Raw genomic sequence first — 18,383 nt, 5'->3', positions numbered from 1 at the left:
GTCAGCACTTGCCTATGAGAGTGACTGAGCCTTCACAGCTCAGGTAGGCTGAAACAAGTCCTGAGGGTGACAGACTCTTTGCCCCACTTCCCAGTTTGGAGTGAGCTGTTATCTGTGTGCAGTTTTTGCCTTTCTGGTACCCACCCTGCCCCTCCATGTACCCACATGGTAGGAAAGGACACCCATGCTCTTATGGTTGCACATAAGGGTCTCTGTTCTTTTCTGTTGAACATCTGTACTGCTATGGCAGACGTGTGTTCCTTGCCTTGACACAATGTCTGCCAGTGACAGACTTTGGGTGCTGACAGGTATTGGTGCTCCACCCAGTATCATGCAGTGAAGCTCCTCAATGAGGCTGGAAATGGTGTTTTTTTTGTGACTGCCAAAGTCTATGTCCCACCTCTGTAGTGCTTTGTGATATTTTTTTCAGAGATTTTTATGACCACAGCATCAGGGGCTTTCCCCTGTGTAGCATTTGGTGGAAAGGGAACAGGTTGGTTGTCTTCCCTGTTCTGTCACACTCACATGACAACAGAGAAACACTGAAGGTGGTTGTCCAAGGCTTTCTTGCAGATGCTGGTGCAGAGTCTGAGGCTTGTCTTTAGAGCAGCAATCTCTGAAGTTATCCTGACTATGTTGCTGTGGACCGTGAGAATCAGGGAGAGACCTTGTTGGTTAACTGCAGAGATCCTTGAGGCTGGAAGGCAGCAGCATGGATGAAAACAGGATTGGGTGCTTGGTGACACCCTTGTTTGAAGCAGCAGGAGCCATTTGCTGCTGGCCACTACCTGGCCTTGCTGCTTAGATAGCACTGTCCAAGCACCAGAGGGCAGATTGGGGTGGCATGGGCCTCACCAAGATAAGGCACTTGGCAGGGAAGGACATTGCTCCCCTTCGTTATGAGGCAGTGATGTGTGGCAGTGAGACTTGACTAGCTGCTGAGCTGGAGCTACGCATGGGGACTTGGCAGGGCTGCATGGCTGCTCAGGCATTTGTGAAGGACCAGGCTGCTGGTGTGGCTAGGAGGCCTCGTGCTGGGAGCAGGCTTCCAGCAGCTGAGGAGCATGAGGCCTTGCAAGTTACTGAGTTCTCCATAAGTGCAAACTGTAGGGAAGCATGTTAGCCCTGGCACTGTCTGGCCATACCCCATCTTACTGTGGAGACGTAGGACCATCATGATCTGTGGGAGCAAGCAGCACATCACACAATTCTTGTCTGATTGCAGCACTTAGAATCTCGTGATGGCTGTGCTCAAAGCCCATGTCAGCTTGGAAAGCTGAATGACAGTTTTGTTGTGGGAAACTGTTGAACCACAACAGAAAGCACAGGAAGACCCTACATAAAGTCTCTTAGTACTGAGGGGATCCCAAATCCAATTAGCTTTTACATGTAGCAGAAGGGAATCATCCCTGCTCTGTTACAGGTTTCTTTCCAGGGTGTTCACATGGCATGGCTTAAGCAGAGAATATCTGCCCTCTTTCTCACTGGAACTTGCCTGCAGTTCTGGCTGGCCTACCCTGCAGTCACATCACTTGTGTCACCTGATGTGGGGCTTAAGGTGATACAAGTGTGTATGGCACAGAGGACTAGAACACAGCTATGGATTCCTGTTGGCAGGCAGAGATAGCAGGACAGTCTCCACTACCCATGGGGTATTTCACAGGATTGTTTTGCTTTCTGCCTAGCGAAGATGGTAGTCTCTTTTGAGTGTGCTTCCATTTAGAGGACTTTTTTAGCTTGAGTATTTGTTCAGCTTAGAGTTGTCCGTACTGGTAGGTACATGTACAAAGAAGAGGGATCCTGAATTTCTTGTAGCATCTGCATGGGCAGCCACACCTTTTAAGAAGAGACTGCTGCTACTTAGTGTGGCCTTCTGGGGTGTGCCCAGAATATAGAGGGCTTTTCTGTAGTGCAGATGAGTGTTGTAAGAGGCTTTTCAGATACCCAGCAAGTCTCAGGTGTGAGTGGAAGTTTTGATTTTGTGCGGGTGGCTTTGCTTTTGTACTTTCCAAGTTTCATAAACGTGCTTGTAGTTGATCTGCTGCTGCCAGCACTTCTGGGCATGATTCCTGTTGTGTAAATTGCTGAGCTGGGCAGTGCCTGTCCTCGTAGCTAGTGCTGTGGGACATGACTCAGAACAGAAGTATGGTCTTTGGTACAAGTGATATCCCATAGCTGATGGAGGAACAATGGTTTCATCTAACAGGGACAGCATAAAAACAGGGGAGACAAATTAATGTTAAATCTTTTAACATGCTTCTCAGAAGAGACACGAATGTGGGAGGTCTCTTTCTGATTCATGGATATGCTCTGATTACAAGTCAATGTGATGACATATAGGGCTTCTTGGTCTTGACTTCCTGTTGCAACTAGCCACAGCATCATTCTGGAACTACTGTCCTACCTTCTCAGAGTCCAGGTGAAGCTGTGAAAATCACCCTTGGTGTTTCTGCAGCTGGTGAGGTTTATGGCTTGCTCCACTGTTATCTCTGAATTCCAGAACTGGCCCTGGGCAGAGATCTTCTGCAAAGCCTGCCCAGTGGGTGTGCACGGTCTGCTCTGGTTAGGAGGTGCCTGGTTCAGGGCAACCTGCTGTGCTGTGGTGGAGATGTTGCCTAGTCTTTGATTTCCCTTCTCCAACTCTTGTTCCCTTTTGCTTGCAGTGTATGTAATTATTCCACAGCTGATTTTTTTTTCCAGGTCTTTGTGAGCTACACAGTGCTGTGCCCTCTTCAGTGTCAGGAGCTCATTTTAGTGTCGGTATTCCCACGCAGAGTCTGTATTCTTCCTCCGAAGAACACCTGCAAGCACAACATTTGTGTGCTTTCAGTGGGAGAGATCTTCAGAGGAGAATCTCTTAAACAATGTAACCAACAGCATCCACAAAAAGACCTAGAAGGCCTATATGTTCCTAGATACTTTTCCTTTGTTAATGTCTTTTTTACTGTGTTTTGTTTCTCACAATAATGAGAAAAATTAATAAACTACCCATTGATCTGTCCTGTTACTGCTGATCAGGTTGTCTTCCTGACGAGGACGTTGTGACTACTACTGCAGGATGCCTTCTAGGAGTGTATGGAATGTGTGGAATGCATTTTATTTTATGTATAAGTCTTAGAAGCAAATAGAATATTTTAGAGAAAGAAGAGTGATTCTAAGCAATTTTCTTTCCAATTTTAGATCTGAGAAGAGGCTGACTGTCCCACCACGATTTCAAAAGGAGTTGCAAGTTCACCTGTCCAGAAGCTCTTCCACAGAGTCAAATGGTATGCCCACTGAGAAATTTTTTGTTTACTACTCAGAGAGGGTGTCATCTTAAAAAAACCCCATCTTAGTAGTTGTTTTGAATGAAGATGGGCTTGGATGAGGAATCAAGTTCTGTGAGTGAACCTTTTCACTCTTATTTCATTGTGCTGAGGAAATGTGCGTTTGCTTGTCTGCCTCTCAGTCTTCTAGGAAAAACATTGGGCAGTAAGTGTCAAAGCAAATCACAAAGCCAGTGTGAGGAGTTTGGAAATGGGAGGAGTAGGCTTAACTTCACCAGTGGGTTAGGAATCTGGTATAAGGATGAAATCCTGGCTTTCAGGACTAAGCAGCATTACTAATGTATCTGTCCAGCAAATACTCTTCTGCCTGCATGGCTCAACAGTTGTGCAGCTGATAGGCTTGCAGAATGATGGTTTCTTTCTTTGAGACTTGTCAGCCTGATTTGTGAAGCTTCAGGTCTAGTAGCAAATAGAGCCCACCAAAGGGAGAAGAGGGGTAGAGATGAGGCAGCAGGTAAGCTATTGTTGTGAACCTCCCCAGGAATAATGAGTGCCTGAGAGTTTCAATGTATGAAACTGCCCAGAGCAGCTGAGCAGTTGTCACTTTCCTTGCTCCACTGGAGGGCTTCCTTGGATGCCGTAGCACAGAAAAGCTGCCTATTGGGTGGAGACTTTTCCTCAGGACATATCTTGGAATGAAAGGCAAATCATTGGTCTGATTTGTACACCCATCTGAATATAGAAGAACATTCTTGGTTGTCATGCAGTATCTGTCTGGTGTTTGTACTCATAAAGAAATTATCCTGTTCCCCTCTTGGGATACTATCTTAGTGCAGTGTCTTAGCTGCAGTGGGGCTGGCAGTTCTGTATTCTCTTCCAGAATTCCTTCAGAAGTAACATGTAGCAACATCTTACGAAAATAACTACAGTGATTGAAAACTCATTTCAGGTAGTTACTTAATGTCTGAGATTTCCATAGTTCTTTGCCATAGGAAGTCACTGAACCAGCCATGCTGGGTGGGAGAGCCATGTTTTAAAGTTGGTGCTATGCTGGCAGATCCCATGTTTAGTTTTAAGTACGGAGGTAATGAGCTGTCTTTCTGTTTGTAGGGCTGTGTTTACTTCAAGGCTGTAATTTTTTTTTTAACAGATAGCTTGAATACATCCACTGCAGAGGCACATACTGTTGCCCCTGGCTCTTCTGCTGCTGATGTCCTGGAACTTCAAAGTCGCATTAAGGAGCTGCTGAGCAAGTACAGCAGTGGTGTCAGACTGTCAAAGATGCCTCAGATATATCGGGAAATGTACTGGGAGGACCTGAGCACAGAAGTGCTCTATCAGCTTGAGAACTGGACTCATGTGTGCACAGTAAGTATTGAGCCCTTTTTATGGAAGATGCCAGTATTCTGTAGACTTCCGAATGTTCATTTGCCAAATGTTATTTTATGTGTGCCTGCATTTCCCTTCATGCTCTGCAGCAGTGACAGAAAAACCCCACATCCCTTGAAACCCCCACAATGCCCTTTGAAACCCCAGAAAATCACAGTTGGCTGGACTAGTGTTTGAACAAGGAAGATCAGACTGCATGGTGTTGTGGAGCAAGTGCTTGAGGTTGCTGCCTTGCAACCTTTAACTGACCCCAGTACTGATGACAGGTGATGTCCATGCCATGTTTGTTGTTCTTGGTTTGGGTTTTTTCCCCAATTGCATTTTATGCTTTTCCTTGTTGGTGGGTTTACCTCCTCTTAAAGGTACAAGCTACCAACAACCTTTTGAACAGTCTGAGGTCTAACTGTATTTATCTTTCTATAGACTTTTCCAGAGGTCTTTCTCACATCTTAAGCCAAGGAATTTTGCTGTTTAGGTTAGGTTTATGACACAATAATAGATGAAATTGAAGGGTGGTAATGCTGGGGGGAGAGATTACAGCTAAGCCCCTTTCTGCCCTCCTTCTGATGCCTGTTCCCCTTGATTACTGAGGGTGTCATTGCGTCTCTTATTAGGAGCTGATGTCTGGCTGAGTGTCCGCTTAGAGGTCTGACAGGAGTTTGATCCCCACAGGGTGGAGGGGCTTCAACTGCTGTACTTCTGTCTGCTCTTCTGCATTCATGGGTCATTTATGGTGTCATGCAACTTTGCATCAAGGCTTTATTTAGCTTTACTTCAACAGGCCAGTGTTAAATGGCCAGTCAGCGAAGACTTTTCATTACCTTGGTATTTGTCAAACTGTGGCACAGAAGCGTATTGAAGTAATAAGAATTATTTGTCTTCTTGAAGTACATTTTTTGTATGTCCTACTAAGTCTTTTCTTTTGTAAAAGCATTAAATACAAAAAAAAATTAAAAGAAAATAACTGAGTTGAATAACTGCTTTTCAGGAACAACACCATTTGTGTACATGTATGGTTTTCTCACAGATATATAAAATGTGTTTGTAACACCTCACTACAAACACTAGAAATGTATACAGTCAGCAGCAATTTGTTTTGATGGTTGATGAGTGGTTCCTGTGTTATCTACAGGGCAAGCTGTTATGTCTTGAATTGCTTAATTCATGCAGCAAATTTTAGTCTTTTTTGTAGCTAATGTTCCAGTCAGTCCTGTTCATCCAGTATCTTTGTTCTGTGTTCATTATCCATTTGCTTACTATCTGTTGGGTCTATCTCTTTCTTTCTAGCATGCAAATAAAGTCATTTAAGCATAAATAAGTACTGATTAAATCCATGGAAACATTGTAATACAATGGGCACAGTACAACAGCAGTCAGAACTATCGAGTTATCTTGGCACAATCAGTCTTTTTGTAGAGAACTTAATGAGCCTCTAAAGCCCGTCTCAGTTTACTGACTTACAAAATTGTAATTATGGCTTAGGCATGGAGAAGTTTGAATTGGGACTTCTTATATGAAAGCTACAGTACATCTCTTAAGAATAATCAGTTCCTGGTTTAAACATATTGTCTGCAGGTGTACAAGTTTGTAGAACCTTTGAAATGAAGAAGAAAGACTGTACTCTCCAGTGAAAGTAAAGATATCTGATACCTGAATTATTTCTGTCATGTTGGTTTCTTACACGGGTAGTGTCTGTCAGGCTCAAAAACATGCTTGGTGTTTCTTTTATTATCTTAAAGAAGAACATATTCCTTTTTTACTCATTCAAATCAGTGTAACATAGTTACAAACCAGCAGACAACAAACCTAATACACTTTTAGTGTCTCCAAGCTTTTAATCTGTGCGTTTGAGAGTATCACTTCTGAATAACTTTGCATATCCAAATCTTCTGTTGGAAAGGTAGGAATTTTATCTAAAGATGGTAATTTCCATGTTTTTACAACTATGGATAATGGATATTTTCTCTATTTACTGAGTTCAGGTCTCCAAATATCGCTGTAAATTGCAGGTTGATGATCTTGTTTTCAGTCTTCACCGTTCAGGCAAGAGGTATTGAGGCTGACTTTGTCTCCATTTGTCTGTTACCTCCCCTCTTTAGGTCGGCTTGGTTGAGCATCTTACTTGTAGCAACCTACTTTGCACAGCTAAATGCAAAAGTACAAAGTTACCAGGTAGTGGCTGGCAGTCATAGATTGTGGCCCAGCATTCATGAGCAGTGGGGCTGACAATAAATATGCTTAGAAGTCTTTGTTGTCTAGACACACCTCAGCCAGGAGAAGAATCTGCTTCAACAGCTCTGGCAAATCCACAGTGTTGCTGAATTGTTTGCTTTCACCTTCAGCACTTGTGCTTTGCAAAATGTGATGACTGGTAGTGACCCTCCCACCTTCACCTTTTTTTATCAGATTTTTTTACCTTTCTGTTTGATTAATTACTTTGCCATGTGTCTTTGAGCAGCTAGTGATCCCTATTTTAGACTTGCAACTCCTGTCTCATTTCTGTCTTTTTATATATTTTTGTCACAAGTTCTTTCTCACAACTTAGCTGGTTTTTTACATTTCTAAGTCAAAGTTATATAGTTTTACTGTGTTGGAGCTCAGCCTTGCATCCTTGGGATGCAGACAGCTGAACCCCTGAGGTATGTAACCTTCTCATACCATGTTTCTGGCCTGTAAAATTTCATTGTAATCTTGGCCATGGACAGAAAGGACTCTCCCTACATTAAAAAAAAAAAAAAGTGGGGTTTTTTTCTGTGTGGACTTTGAAGCTTGGGGAAAAGGGATCTTGGCATTTATAGTAGCTTCATGCAAATGTTGACTCAGTATGGAAAAATGCAAGTGATAAGTATTTGCAAAATAAATAGGAGTGTTTCAGTTGGAAGGAATCTTATCAGTGATCATCTAGTCCAGTTGCCTGACCACTTCAGGAATGACCAAAAGTTAAAACTTGTTGTTAGGGGCATTATTCAAATATCTTTTGAACACTGTCAGGCTGAGGGTGTCAGCCAAGAAGCTTGTTACAGTGTTTGCCACGTTCTTGTTAAAGAAATGCTTCCTGAACCTCCCCTGACAGAGTCCTCTGCCTAGGAGGCTTTAGTTCCTAGTTGTCCCACTGAGTACGTGTGACCAGAAGTTATTTCCTACAAACTTCACACATTTCCCAGATTTGATTGTCACAGCAGAACAGTGTTCACAGTAGATGTCTGGGGAGGTGCAATCTGCAGTAAGAACAAGATGCCAACCCAGAGATTTCTCCTGAGTGCCTGTTGGTAGCAGACTCTACAACAACGCTCCCTGGAAACCAGGGTCTCTCACCCACGTCATCACTAACAGTAAGGGCTGTGCAGTCAAACCTCCCCTTTTCATACAGTGCGACTCCTCCACATTGCCTGCCCTGCCCATCCCTCCTGGACAGCCTGCAGCCCTCCATCCCAGCATGCCAGGTGTGGCACTTGTTCCACTAAGTCTTGCTGACCAAAGAAATCATAGCTCTGGGAACTAACCAGTGCTTGGTGTTTATCCTGTTTGTTTCTCATACTTTGTGTGTTGGTGTTCAGCAGGTATTTCAGATGTGCTCCAAGATCAAGTCCAACTCTCGACCAAATACCCATTGTCAACCATAGCACTGGTTGTCAGTTCAGTCATTTATTGACTGCCTCTAGGGATGGTGACTTGACTGCCTCCCTTGGAAGTCTGTGCACTGCCTGACCCCCTTTTCAGTGGAGAAATGCCTCTTAATCTCCAATCTGAACACCCCCACCCCAGTGCAGCTTGAGTCTGTGTCCTCTTGTCCTGTCACTGATTAACTGGGAGAAGAGATGGACCCCCCACCTGGCTACAGCCTCCTCAAAGGGAGTTGCAGAGAGTGATAAAGTCACCCCTGAGCCTCCTCTTCCTCAGGCTGAGCAACCCCAGCTCTTTCAGCCAGTCCTCATAGGAATTACCCTCTCCAGCTCCAACCCTTCACCTGCTCCTTTGCCCTTCTCTGGCCTTGCTCCAGCATCTCAATGTGTTTCTTGTTCATGAGGGGCCCAGAACTGGACACACAGCTTGACGTGTGGCCTCACCAGTGTTGCATATAGAGGGACTGCCCTAGTCCTACTGGCCACGCTATTGCTGATACAGGGCAGGATGCCTTTGGCTTTCTTGTCCAAAGGGTGCTGTTGACCAGCATCCCCCTTTTCTGCTGGGCAGCTTTCCAGGCACTCTGCCCAGCCTGTAGCACTGCACAGGGTTGTTGTGACCCAAGGGCAGGACCTGACACTTGGCCTTATTGAACCTCACACCTTTGCCCTTGGCCCATCAATCCAGCCTGTCCAGATCCCTCTGCAGAGCCTTCCTGCCCTCTGGCAGGTTGACACTTCTACCCAGTGTAGTGTCACCTGTGAACCTAGTGAGACGCACTCAACCCCCTCACCAAAACCATAAATAAAGGTATTAAGCAGGACTGGCCCCAGCACAGACCCCTGAGGAGCACCACTGGTGACCAGCCCCCAGCTGGATGTGACACCATTCACCTCCACTTTCTGGGCCTGGCTGTGCAGCCAGTTTCTAACCCAGCAAAGAGTGCTCCTGTCCAAGCTGTGGGCTTCCAGCTTTTCCAGGAAAATGTTGTGGGAGATTGTCTCAAAGACTTTTCTCAATTCTAGGTAGACAGCATCCACAGCCTTTCCCTCACCCTCTGGGGACATCACCTGGTCGTGAAAGAACATCAGGTTGGTCAGGTGAGACCTGCCTTTCCCCAAACCCATGCTGTCTGGGTCAGATCCCTTGGTTGTCTGGCAGGTAGTATATGATCACACTCAAGATGATCTGTTCCATAGCTTTTGCCAGCACCAAGGTCAGGCTGACAGGCCTGTGGTTCTCCACATCTTCCTTCTAACCCTTCTTGTGGGTGTGCATCACATTAGCCAAACTCCAGTCATCAGCCTCCTCAGTTATTCAGTACTGATGCTAAATGGTGGAGAGCAGCTTGCCAAGTGCTTCTTCCAGGTCCCTTAGTACTCTCAGGTGAATCCCATCCTGTTCCGTAGAGTTGTAAGTGTCTGAGTGGCACAGTGGGTCGCTTAACAGCCAAAAATAATTTCATCCATCAGGACAGATGGATTCTGTCAGACCCTGTCATACCTTGTGCCTCAGAAGTTCTTCCATGATTATAAAACCCAAAGTTTTGGTGAAAACACCAATCCTAGAGCCAGTATTTTGGTAGAATGAATAACAAGCAGACACCTTTTAATTGACAGAATGAAGGGATGTATGCATATTGATTTGATTCTGGAGTTTTCTTGTGGTAATGACTGCCTTAGTCTTTCTGCTTGTTTTCTGAAGGAATTGGTAGAAAAATAACACTACCATTCTGAATTTTGAAATTCCCCTTGTGCTGGAAGAGATACATTTGCTTTTCCGCAGTTCTAGAACAAAGATGTTCCTTTCCTTAAAATACTCTACTGGCTCTAGCTACATACCAGCTTAACTATTACTTGTCAGAGGACAGTTTTTTGTCTCTAATCTATCATTCCTCAGTCAGGTTTCTTACTGCTTTTTAATAAACATTAAGCTAAACAATATGTAACATGTGAATATATTCTTTAGTGACCTTAAGTCACTATAGTGACCTTTAGTGACTGTGTTGGCTGATGCTGTGTGAAAAGACTCCTCAGAGTGGAGACCATTTTCCTGGCTGTTTACTGTGAGGGGGAGGCTTTACAGGGTAAAGCAGGGCTTAGTTTTCTTCACTTAATCTCTTGGATATCTGGTAAGGTGTTGGACAGGTCCCACAGTCTGTTAGTCTTGAAAATACATCACTGGAAAAAAATTGGAGGAATTAAGGGGGAAATTAGCATTTTTTTTTTTCACTGTTTTGGTGGTATTTTGTTTGGTTTTTTGTTTGATATTTTTTTTTTTGTAATAGTCACTACAAGTTGATGTTTATCACCACAGAAAGGTAGAGAATTTTTTAGATAAGAATGAGACCTGCATGAGACAACAATGAGATGTTGCTTAATTGACAGGTAGGAGGTTTTATTTTATCTTTTTTTAGCTGTATTTTGTTCTCAGATTCATATTTTACATTTATACATGTTGGGACTTCTTGCAGAAGATGAAACTGAAGGCTTGATAGAATGCCAGGATTAGATGGTAAACAAATTGGGAGACTGAGACTGTTGTTTTCTGAATCCTGGGCAGTACACCATGTCTTAACAAAATAGGTTCTACATACTAATGCGTCAGGCAGCTGAGCTTTTATTGTAACATTTTACAGTAACAGTGGTTACAGTAGGTAAGAAAAGAGGTAAACATACCTAAACAGGTATGCTCAGAAAAGAGAAGCATTGCCACAGTAGAGAGTTGTATTCCTTGAGAAATTTTAGTTTTATCAGGTCTTCACTCTGAGAGAAGGAATTTCTATACCACAGTTAAGCTATGTGAAGCAAAAGTGATCTTTCTAAACAGAGAAACAAACTTGAAAGAATAAAAAATCCAACTCTAATGTACTTTGCACATGGAGGAGACAATGGAGCAGGCTATCGTGTCTGGTAGTGGGTATCAACGAAAGCTCAGTTTTACGCAAACCCTAAATGCTGTTTCCAGTAGATGATCTCTTGAATTACAATAACTTTCTTTTGCCACCCTCACTGAAGAAATTGGTGTTTAGACACAGAGCCAGCAGCCATTTAGAATGGAGTTCAGAGGACACAAGACGTGTTATACCTAAAATGTAATTAGATGTGCTGTATGTACTTCAGCGCAGAGCAGACTACATTGGTGTCAGCCTCACTGGGAGGATGATGTCCTGGAATGTGTGGAAATGACCCAGTTGAGGACAGAAGGTCCAGAATGACTTTGCTGTCCAAACATAGTGCTAGAACAGGCTGCAAATCAGTATAGCTGAAACTCAGGCCTGGTGATGAGTGGTTAGACAACGCTATGAGCCACCAAATGAAGTCAGACTCCATTTTGACAGAATCTTTTCTTACTCCTGCAACCTGTGCATCTCCGGTGTTCTGACCTTGTAGGAGAACTTCAATGCATTATGAGGTAAAGGGTATTACAGCCAAAAAGAACTGCTGACAGAATTGTCTGCTGATCCTCAGTGCTGGCATAAAGATGTGAGGAATAGGGGCAGCCCTCAACAGTATGGAGTTTTTAGATTGGCTCAGCTGTCTTATTGCATCACACTTTCCTCTGTAATTGTGTATTTGCAGAAGCCAGTCTTGTAAGTACAAGAAAGGGGAGAACAAGTGTCTTCACTGTGATGTGCAGGGTAATGGAGTGGGAGGGCAAAGAGGATGGGCAGAAGGGAGCAATCTGAAGACACTCTTGAGCTTTGTAGAGCTTACCATCCCAGCTCTGAACACGAGCTGAACCTGAACAGAGGGACGATAGGGATTCTTTAGTTTAACAACAAAAGAAAGTAGAAATATATACCTAGTATGATTTGCATTCTAACATTTCAGGTAAGTACAGAAGAAATGACTACCAGAGACAGAATCACAGAATCACTGAGGTGGATAGGGACCTCATTTGATTACCTAATGCAACCTCCATGCTCATGCAGGGTCACCTGCAGTCTGTCCAGGTCTGTATCCAGTCAAGTTTTTAACAATGGACATGCTGCAGCTTTTTTGGCCAGCATATTCCAGTCTGTTTCAGCTTCCCAGTTGACATGACACTTGGCTAAAAACAAGTGTTTTGATGTGTTCTTCTGTTGTTTAGGGTAAGAAAATAGATATCATAGCTTCCCATGCAAAATAATTAATTGTATATCAGACTAGAAGCTGCAAAAGCTGGAGTGGATTCCAAGGATTAGCTGTAACTGGATGATGTAAGAAGCTTCCAGATCTTTGTAAGGAAAAGCTCCTTACTGAGTGATGCCACCATATGCAGTGGGGATCTTCAGCCTTTCAAGAACACTGACCAAGTGTCTTTTTTTCCCCAGATTTGGTTGCTCTGGACACGTACCCAGCAGTTCAGTTACTGCTTTCAGAGGCAGCTACTTGGAACAGGGAGGAGTTGAATGCTAATGTTGAAGCAGCATCTCACCATTGCCTGGGGAGACCTGTACTGTAGAGGGATGGGCAAAACCAGTGGGACCTGAAGTTGTGGTGGCTGCCAATGACAGAGAAGTGCTGTCATCCAATGTGTAGATGTCAGGTAGTGCTGGTCAAGGCCAGAAATACTTTCCTCGCTGCTTTCAGTTCCAGCTTTCTAGGAGTTTAACTTCACGTATTGTGAGGAAAGTCAGGTACATGAGAGCCACCTTCACACTGAAGTGTTTGTCTAAGGTGCCTGTCACTAAAATGTTTCTGTGTAGTCTCTGGTATGTATGCTGTGGTGGTTGAGCTTCCATGTTGCATATTTAAATCAAATCTGAAAAACTCCTGCACCACATTTCCGAAGAATTCTTCTCAATGAATCAGAGTGATAGTTCTGATTTGTATTTTAGAGCCGTCTTTGAGAACCTGTTGGATACTAAAAACCATAGAGCCAGACTTCTGATGAGACTCTGTCACTGACATTAAATGCAAAACTTCCTCTGCGGGTTTTCTTTTCTTTTCTTACCTTGCAGGAGAATAGCAGAAAATACCTGCATATCCTAGTTTGAATGTAACATTGAAATTGAACAACATCTACTCTGACTAGAAACTCTCATTTCAAGGATGTGTTTTCTCCAGTTCCTTCTTGGAAACATCCTGTTGATGCTCCAGGAGGTTACCAATATATGACTATCACTGTACACACAATTAGTTAAGGCTGGCGTTGCAAAGTGGATACTTTCTTTAGTTTCTATATGTTGGTCAGTGGTTTTTTTAAATGTTGTCAAGCATATTTATGCAAAGATTTTGTCCTGCCAATACAGGAGCATGTCTGCTTTTGTCCTTGCTATAAGTATGTCAAAACAAGGGGACGTGCTCTTTTGCATTTCATTCAGTTGCAGTGTCAGTATTTATCTTGGGAGAATTTTTTATTTGAAGTTTTATTATTTGAGTCTTCAGATTTCAGTTTTTAAGAGCTGCCTCTGTTATTCAAGCCCAGGAAAAAAATACTATTCTTCTGTGTAGAAAGGCTTCACTCTCTGTTGCCCTGATAATTCATTCTGCCAGCTGTTGCCTCTGTTTTGTGCTGTGTAATGGAGAGATGATAAGGGGCAAGGTCACAGAATCACAGAATATTCTGAATTGTAAGGGACCCACAAGGATCATTAAATACAAGTCTTAGCCCAGTACAAGGCATCCCCAAGAATCACACCATGTGCCTGAGAGTGTTGTCTAAGTGCTTTTTGAGCTCTGTCAGGGATAGTGCTCTGAGCACTTCCCTGGGGAGCCTGTTCTAGTGGTCAAACCATCCTCTGGCTGAAAAAGATTTTTCCTGATATCCAGCCTAAACCTCCCCTGACACAACTTCAGACCATTCCCTCTGGTCCTGTGACTGTCACCAGAGTGAAGAGATAAGTGCCTGCTGCTCCTCTTCCCCTTCCTTCAAGGAAGTTGTAACTGCAACTCAGTTTCTTCTTCTCCAGGATGAACAGACCAAATTACCTCAGCCACTCCTCATATGGCCTTCACCTGAGGCCTTTTCTACCATCATTGTCCTTGTTAGGGTACTCTCTAACAGCTCAATGCCTTTTTTCCATTGTGTCACCCAGAACTGCCCCCAGCACTGGAGGTGAGGCTGTCCCAGAGCAGAGCAGAGCAGGACAATCCCCTCCCTTGCCTGGCTGTGATGCTGTGCCTGATGCACCCCAGCACACGGGTGGCTCTCCTGGCTGCCAGGCACTGCTGGCTCACGTTCAACTTGACATGAACCAGGACCCCCAGCTCCCATTCCATGGAGCTGCGCTCCAGTCTCTTGCTTCCCAGTCTATACACACATCCAGTGCTGCCCCAAGTGCACAATCCAGCACTTCCCCTTGTTGAACTTCATACTGTTGGTGGTTGCCCAGCCCTCTAATTGATCAAGGTCAGTCTGCAAGGCCTTCCTGCCTGTGAGGGAGTCAACAGCTCCTCCCAGTTTTTATCTTCTGTGAACTTGCTTAGTACTCCTTCCCAGGGTTACTAAGTATCCAGGTCATTTGTGAAGCTGTTGAAGAGCACAGAGCTGAGGCTGGAGCCCTGTGGAACCCCACCAGTGACAGGTCACCAGTCTGATGTCACCCCATTGACTGACCCATGAGCCAGTTGCTCACCCATCATGTGATGTGTTCACCCCGGTGTGTGCTGGATGTTTTGTCCAGAAGGACACTGTGAGAACCAGTATGGAAAGCTTTTCTGGAACCGAAAAGGTTATATCCACTGGATCAGCTAGATGGGTTATCTGTCTTGTCATAAAATGAAATTAAGTTTGACGAGCAGGAGTTTATCCTTATGAACCTGTGCTGGCTGTGACAAATGACTACGTTGTCTTTCAGGTGTTTCTCAGTACCTCCCAGTATAATAATGTGCTTGCAGAGCTGGGGTGTCAGCCATACTAATGGGGAGTACCTTGAAGGTAAATCTGTAAGCTCAACAGGAAATTGGTTGAGACATTTGTGCGTAAGAAAGGGTGTCTGTTTTGAAGTGCTGCTCACAAGTGGAGCCATTTGCTTGTTATGAGAAGTTTTTGTGGCCTTGAAGGTGATGTGATTCCTGGAGATGTCCTGTGCAGGGCCAGGATTTGGACTCAGTGATTCTTGTGGATTTCTTCTGACTCAGAATATTCTATGATTCTGTGATTCTAGTGATGTCAGCCTGTGCTTATTTATACTGAAGTAATCTGAAACAATTTACTGAAAATAGCATTTTGCTGTCTCTAAATGGTTTGCGCAGTTAGGATATACAGCCTCTTCAAAACTGAACTTCAGTGTCTAGAAAACCCCAGAGCTATTATTGGATTTAAGAGGCTTAAAGATCTCTGAGGATCTTCTCTCCTCAGTCTGCTGCTGGTCTACTGTGTAAGGGTTTATAGTCCTGTCAGCAAAAATTTATTCAGCTGTGTTGCAGCTCTATTTAAAGAGCACTAGCCAAGAGAAGGAATACATAAAGGTAGACCTTTGCATCCAGCTTCTTCCAGGATGAACTGCCATATAGTCCAACACAGCATTCTCAAACAAATTGTTGTCTTGATAATTAAGTATTTTCTGGATCTAAAGGTTTTCCTTGGCTGGTCATGTAAATGAATTCCTCAGCCTTGTCCTTGAACACATGGGGACATCCTTATCAATTCCTCTCCATCTAGGATATGATTATCTGTCAAAATGGCATGCTCTGATTTTTTTGTCTGTGTGACTTGATATACTTAGGTCTCCTGACCATGTATCAAAGCCTTTGCAAGGCTTTGATAAGTTTTTTGTTTGGTGCTATTTTTAACTGAACTCCTTTCTTCTCCTGTGGTGCAAGGGGCACTGTAAGATTCCGCATATCAGAGGGTACAAATATAGGTGCTCTCTGTCAGGAATCATGGAAGGCATCTCGGTCCTTCTAGGTTTTACTGCCAGACATGTTTATTGTCTCTTATATTAAGCTGACTAGCAGAGATGCCCAAGAACTTTGCTTTCTTATGTCTTATTCTTGCAGAAAATATTTATATTTTGGTTTTTCACTGATAGAGAATAATTTAGGGATGCTACCAAGAACATGTGAGAGTTCTCTAACATGGTTAATCTTTTTTTTATATCTATGAAAATTATTTTCTTTGTGTCATGCTAATGTTCATGGAAGTTGACTAAGGCCTCTTCCCAATAACCTTTTCACAGATTGTTTTGGTGCCAGCCTAGACAGTGTAATGCAGAGCAAGTGTAGAGAAATGCACTTATATAGTTCATTTCCTGACTCTTAATTCAGACCATGTGGTAATTTGGGCTAAGTGTGATGTGATATACATGTGACAAAATACATTATTCTAGACACAGCAAAGGCCATTTGGTTATTTTTCAGTAATAATTGTAACTCAGTATTTGTTTCTTGCTAATGTTGTCTTGATAATGAGTGATATGTGTTATTCTTTTTCTGTAAGAAAATACCTGGAGTTTTGTTCATTATGCTTTGATTGTATGTTGCTAGGACAGAGCTGCGAATAATTAGTTGGGCAAGGTTTATAAAGTTCTGATGGGTGTGGACAAAAATAGGGTGGAGGTGAATGCTACCCCTAAGTAGTAGCAAGTAATTCAGCTGCTCCATGTTTTTTCATTGATGTGCTTTTGAAAATTACTTTGATTAGAGTTGTTTCCTGTGCTTTTGAAAATTACTTTGATTAGAGTTGTTTCCTCTGACAAAGGAACTCCAAAGTGGAGCTACATAAACCTTGTTTTGTAATTTTCTTTGTTTTTTTTTGCTTTGGGACCAATGCGAAAACACTAAGACCTTTTGTTATCTCAATTTTACATAGACTCCTGCTAAGGTATGGTTAGATCAATCTAGGTTGAAACTGTGAAACTGCAAAGCTTTAGCAAGCAGAATTTTATTGTGAGTTTGTGGCTACGGTTCTCAAACAGTACTTTCAATGTTGTGACTCTGTGATAAACTTATAGCAAAGGGTGGATATGTAGGGACTGGCAAAATACCTGGTTGTGAAGGAAGCTGGGGCCATGATTTAAAAGGGTCTAATCAATTTTGTTATGAAATTTATTACAAAGCAGAAATTTCTTCCTTGATTTCAGAACTTTTGTAAAGAAAACTAATTCTCTGAGCATGACAGCAGATAGCCTGCCTGACAGCACTGCCTGGCAAGTGTCCTCTTGTTTCTGAAGTATAGAGTCAAATCTTCTTTCCCTCAGAAAACTGAGAGATACTTTTGCTTATGATCTGCTTGCCTGTGGGGAAGGTTCACATGGAAAAGATGTAAATTTGTGAAGGGTGTCACCATCTCCTGGTCCTGCTAGGAGGAAAGAGAGACTTTGGAAGCAAGTCCCAGTTGTATTGCATAGATAGATGTTTGCCTACTACTGATGTACTCATATGTGTTTGGAAGCCTTCAAAACAGAGGACGAAACATTACAGGAAATGCTAACCTGTAGTAACTGCCTCAAGCTTAGCTCCCTGTGGATGTTCACTTCAAAGTCTGTATAAAATGCATATTATAAAAGTGTAGTTGACAAAACAATTTAGTATTACAAATGCAATTGATTATTGATTCTCTTTGTTGTTTTCCAAGGTGGAGAAAATACACAGAGGTGATCCAATAGATGGATTTGTTTATCCTGCTAAGAAAATACCACCAGCAGCAAAAAGCGATGCTGAGCAAGAAAAGGCATCTCAGAATGTTACTTCACCAAAAGCAGACCCTTTGTTAAAGCCAAATATGGAGACCACACCTGCATCACTCAGTAGCGACTTCAAAGCAAAAGTTGTTGGCATCTTGCTGAAGTATTCCAATGGTCTTTGGGCTCATGCACTTCCCAAAGTGTACCAAGACACTTACCAAGTAAAATTCCCAGAAGACATTCTAAATAATCTAGAGTTGCTGGCAGATGTATGTGTTGTGGACTACGTATCTGAAGTCCCCAGAAAGGCGATCCTCTATGCTAAACCCCAGAAATGCATTGATGAAAATCTGAATGTCACTGAGAAAGTCAAGAGGCATGATAGTGTGAAGGCCACAGCTGAACAGCAGTATGAAGAATCCAAGGACCAGTACCTAGAAAACATAACTGTTCCTTCTCTAATTATTCCATCAGAAGGATCTGTGTCCATCATGGTGTTAGAATTGAAAAACACTAATGAGGTCCTAATTAGGCAAGTTTATATTTTGGAA

At 43.1% G+C, this 18,383-nt stretch overlaps 1 protein-coding gene across 4 annotated transcripts in view; it reads left to right on the top strand.

Moving 5' to 3' along the window:
* TDRD7 (tudor domain containing 7) overlaps positions 1-18,383 on the top strand; it is a 46,625-nt gene that overhangs the window by 15,643 nt on the left and 12,599 nt on the right. For 3 of the 4 annotated variants that reach the window (XM_059492812.1, XM_059492814.1, XM_059492811.1), the window contains exons 5-8: positions 3,181-3,266; positions 4,417-4,634; positions 9,305-9,379; positions 17,784-18,364. In XM_059492812.1, the coding sequence (XP_059348795.1) occupies positions 3,181-3,266; positions 4,417-4,634; positions 9,305-9,379; positions 17,784-18,364 (960 nt within the window). The remainder of the gene's footprint in view (positions 1-3,180; positions 3,267-4,416; positions 4,635-9,304; positions 9,380-17,783; positions 18,365-18,383) is intronic. The other variant, XM_059492815.1, reaches the window with a different exon arrangement.

Source organism: Ammospiza nelsoni, chromosome Z, assembly GCF_027579445.1.
Source record: "Ammospiza nelsoni isolate bAmmNel1 chromosome Z, bAmmNel1.pri, whole genome shotgun sequence".
NCBI lineage: Eukaryota > Metazoa > Chordata > Aves > Passeriformes > Passerellidae > Ammospiza > Ammospiza nelsoni.
Note: the sequence above shows the minus strand (reverse complement) of the source record. Positions and strands in the feature narration are given on the sequence as shown.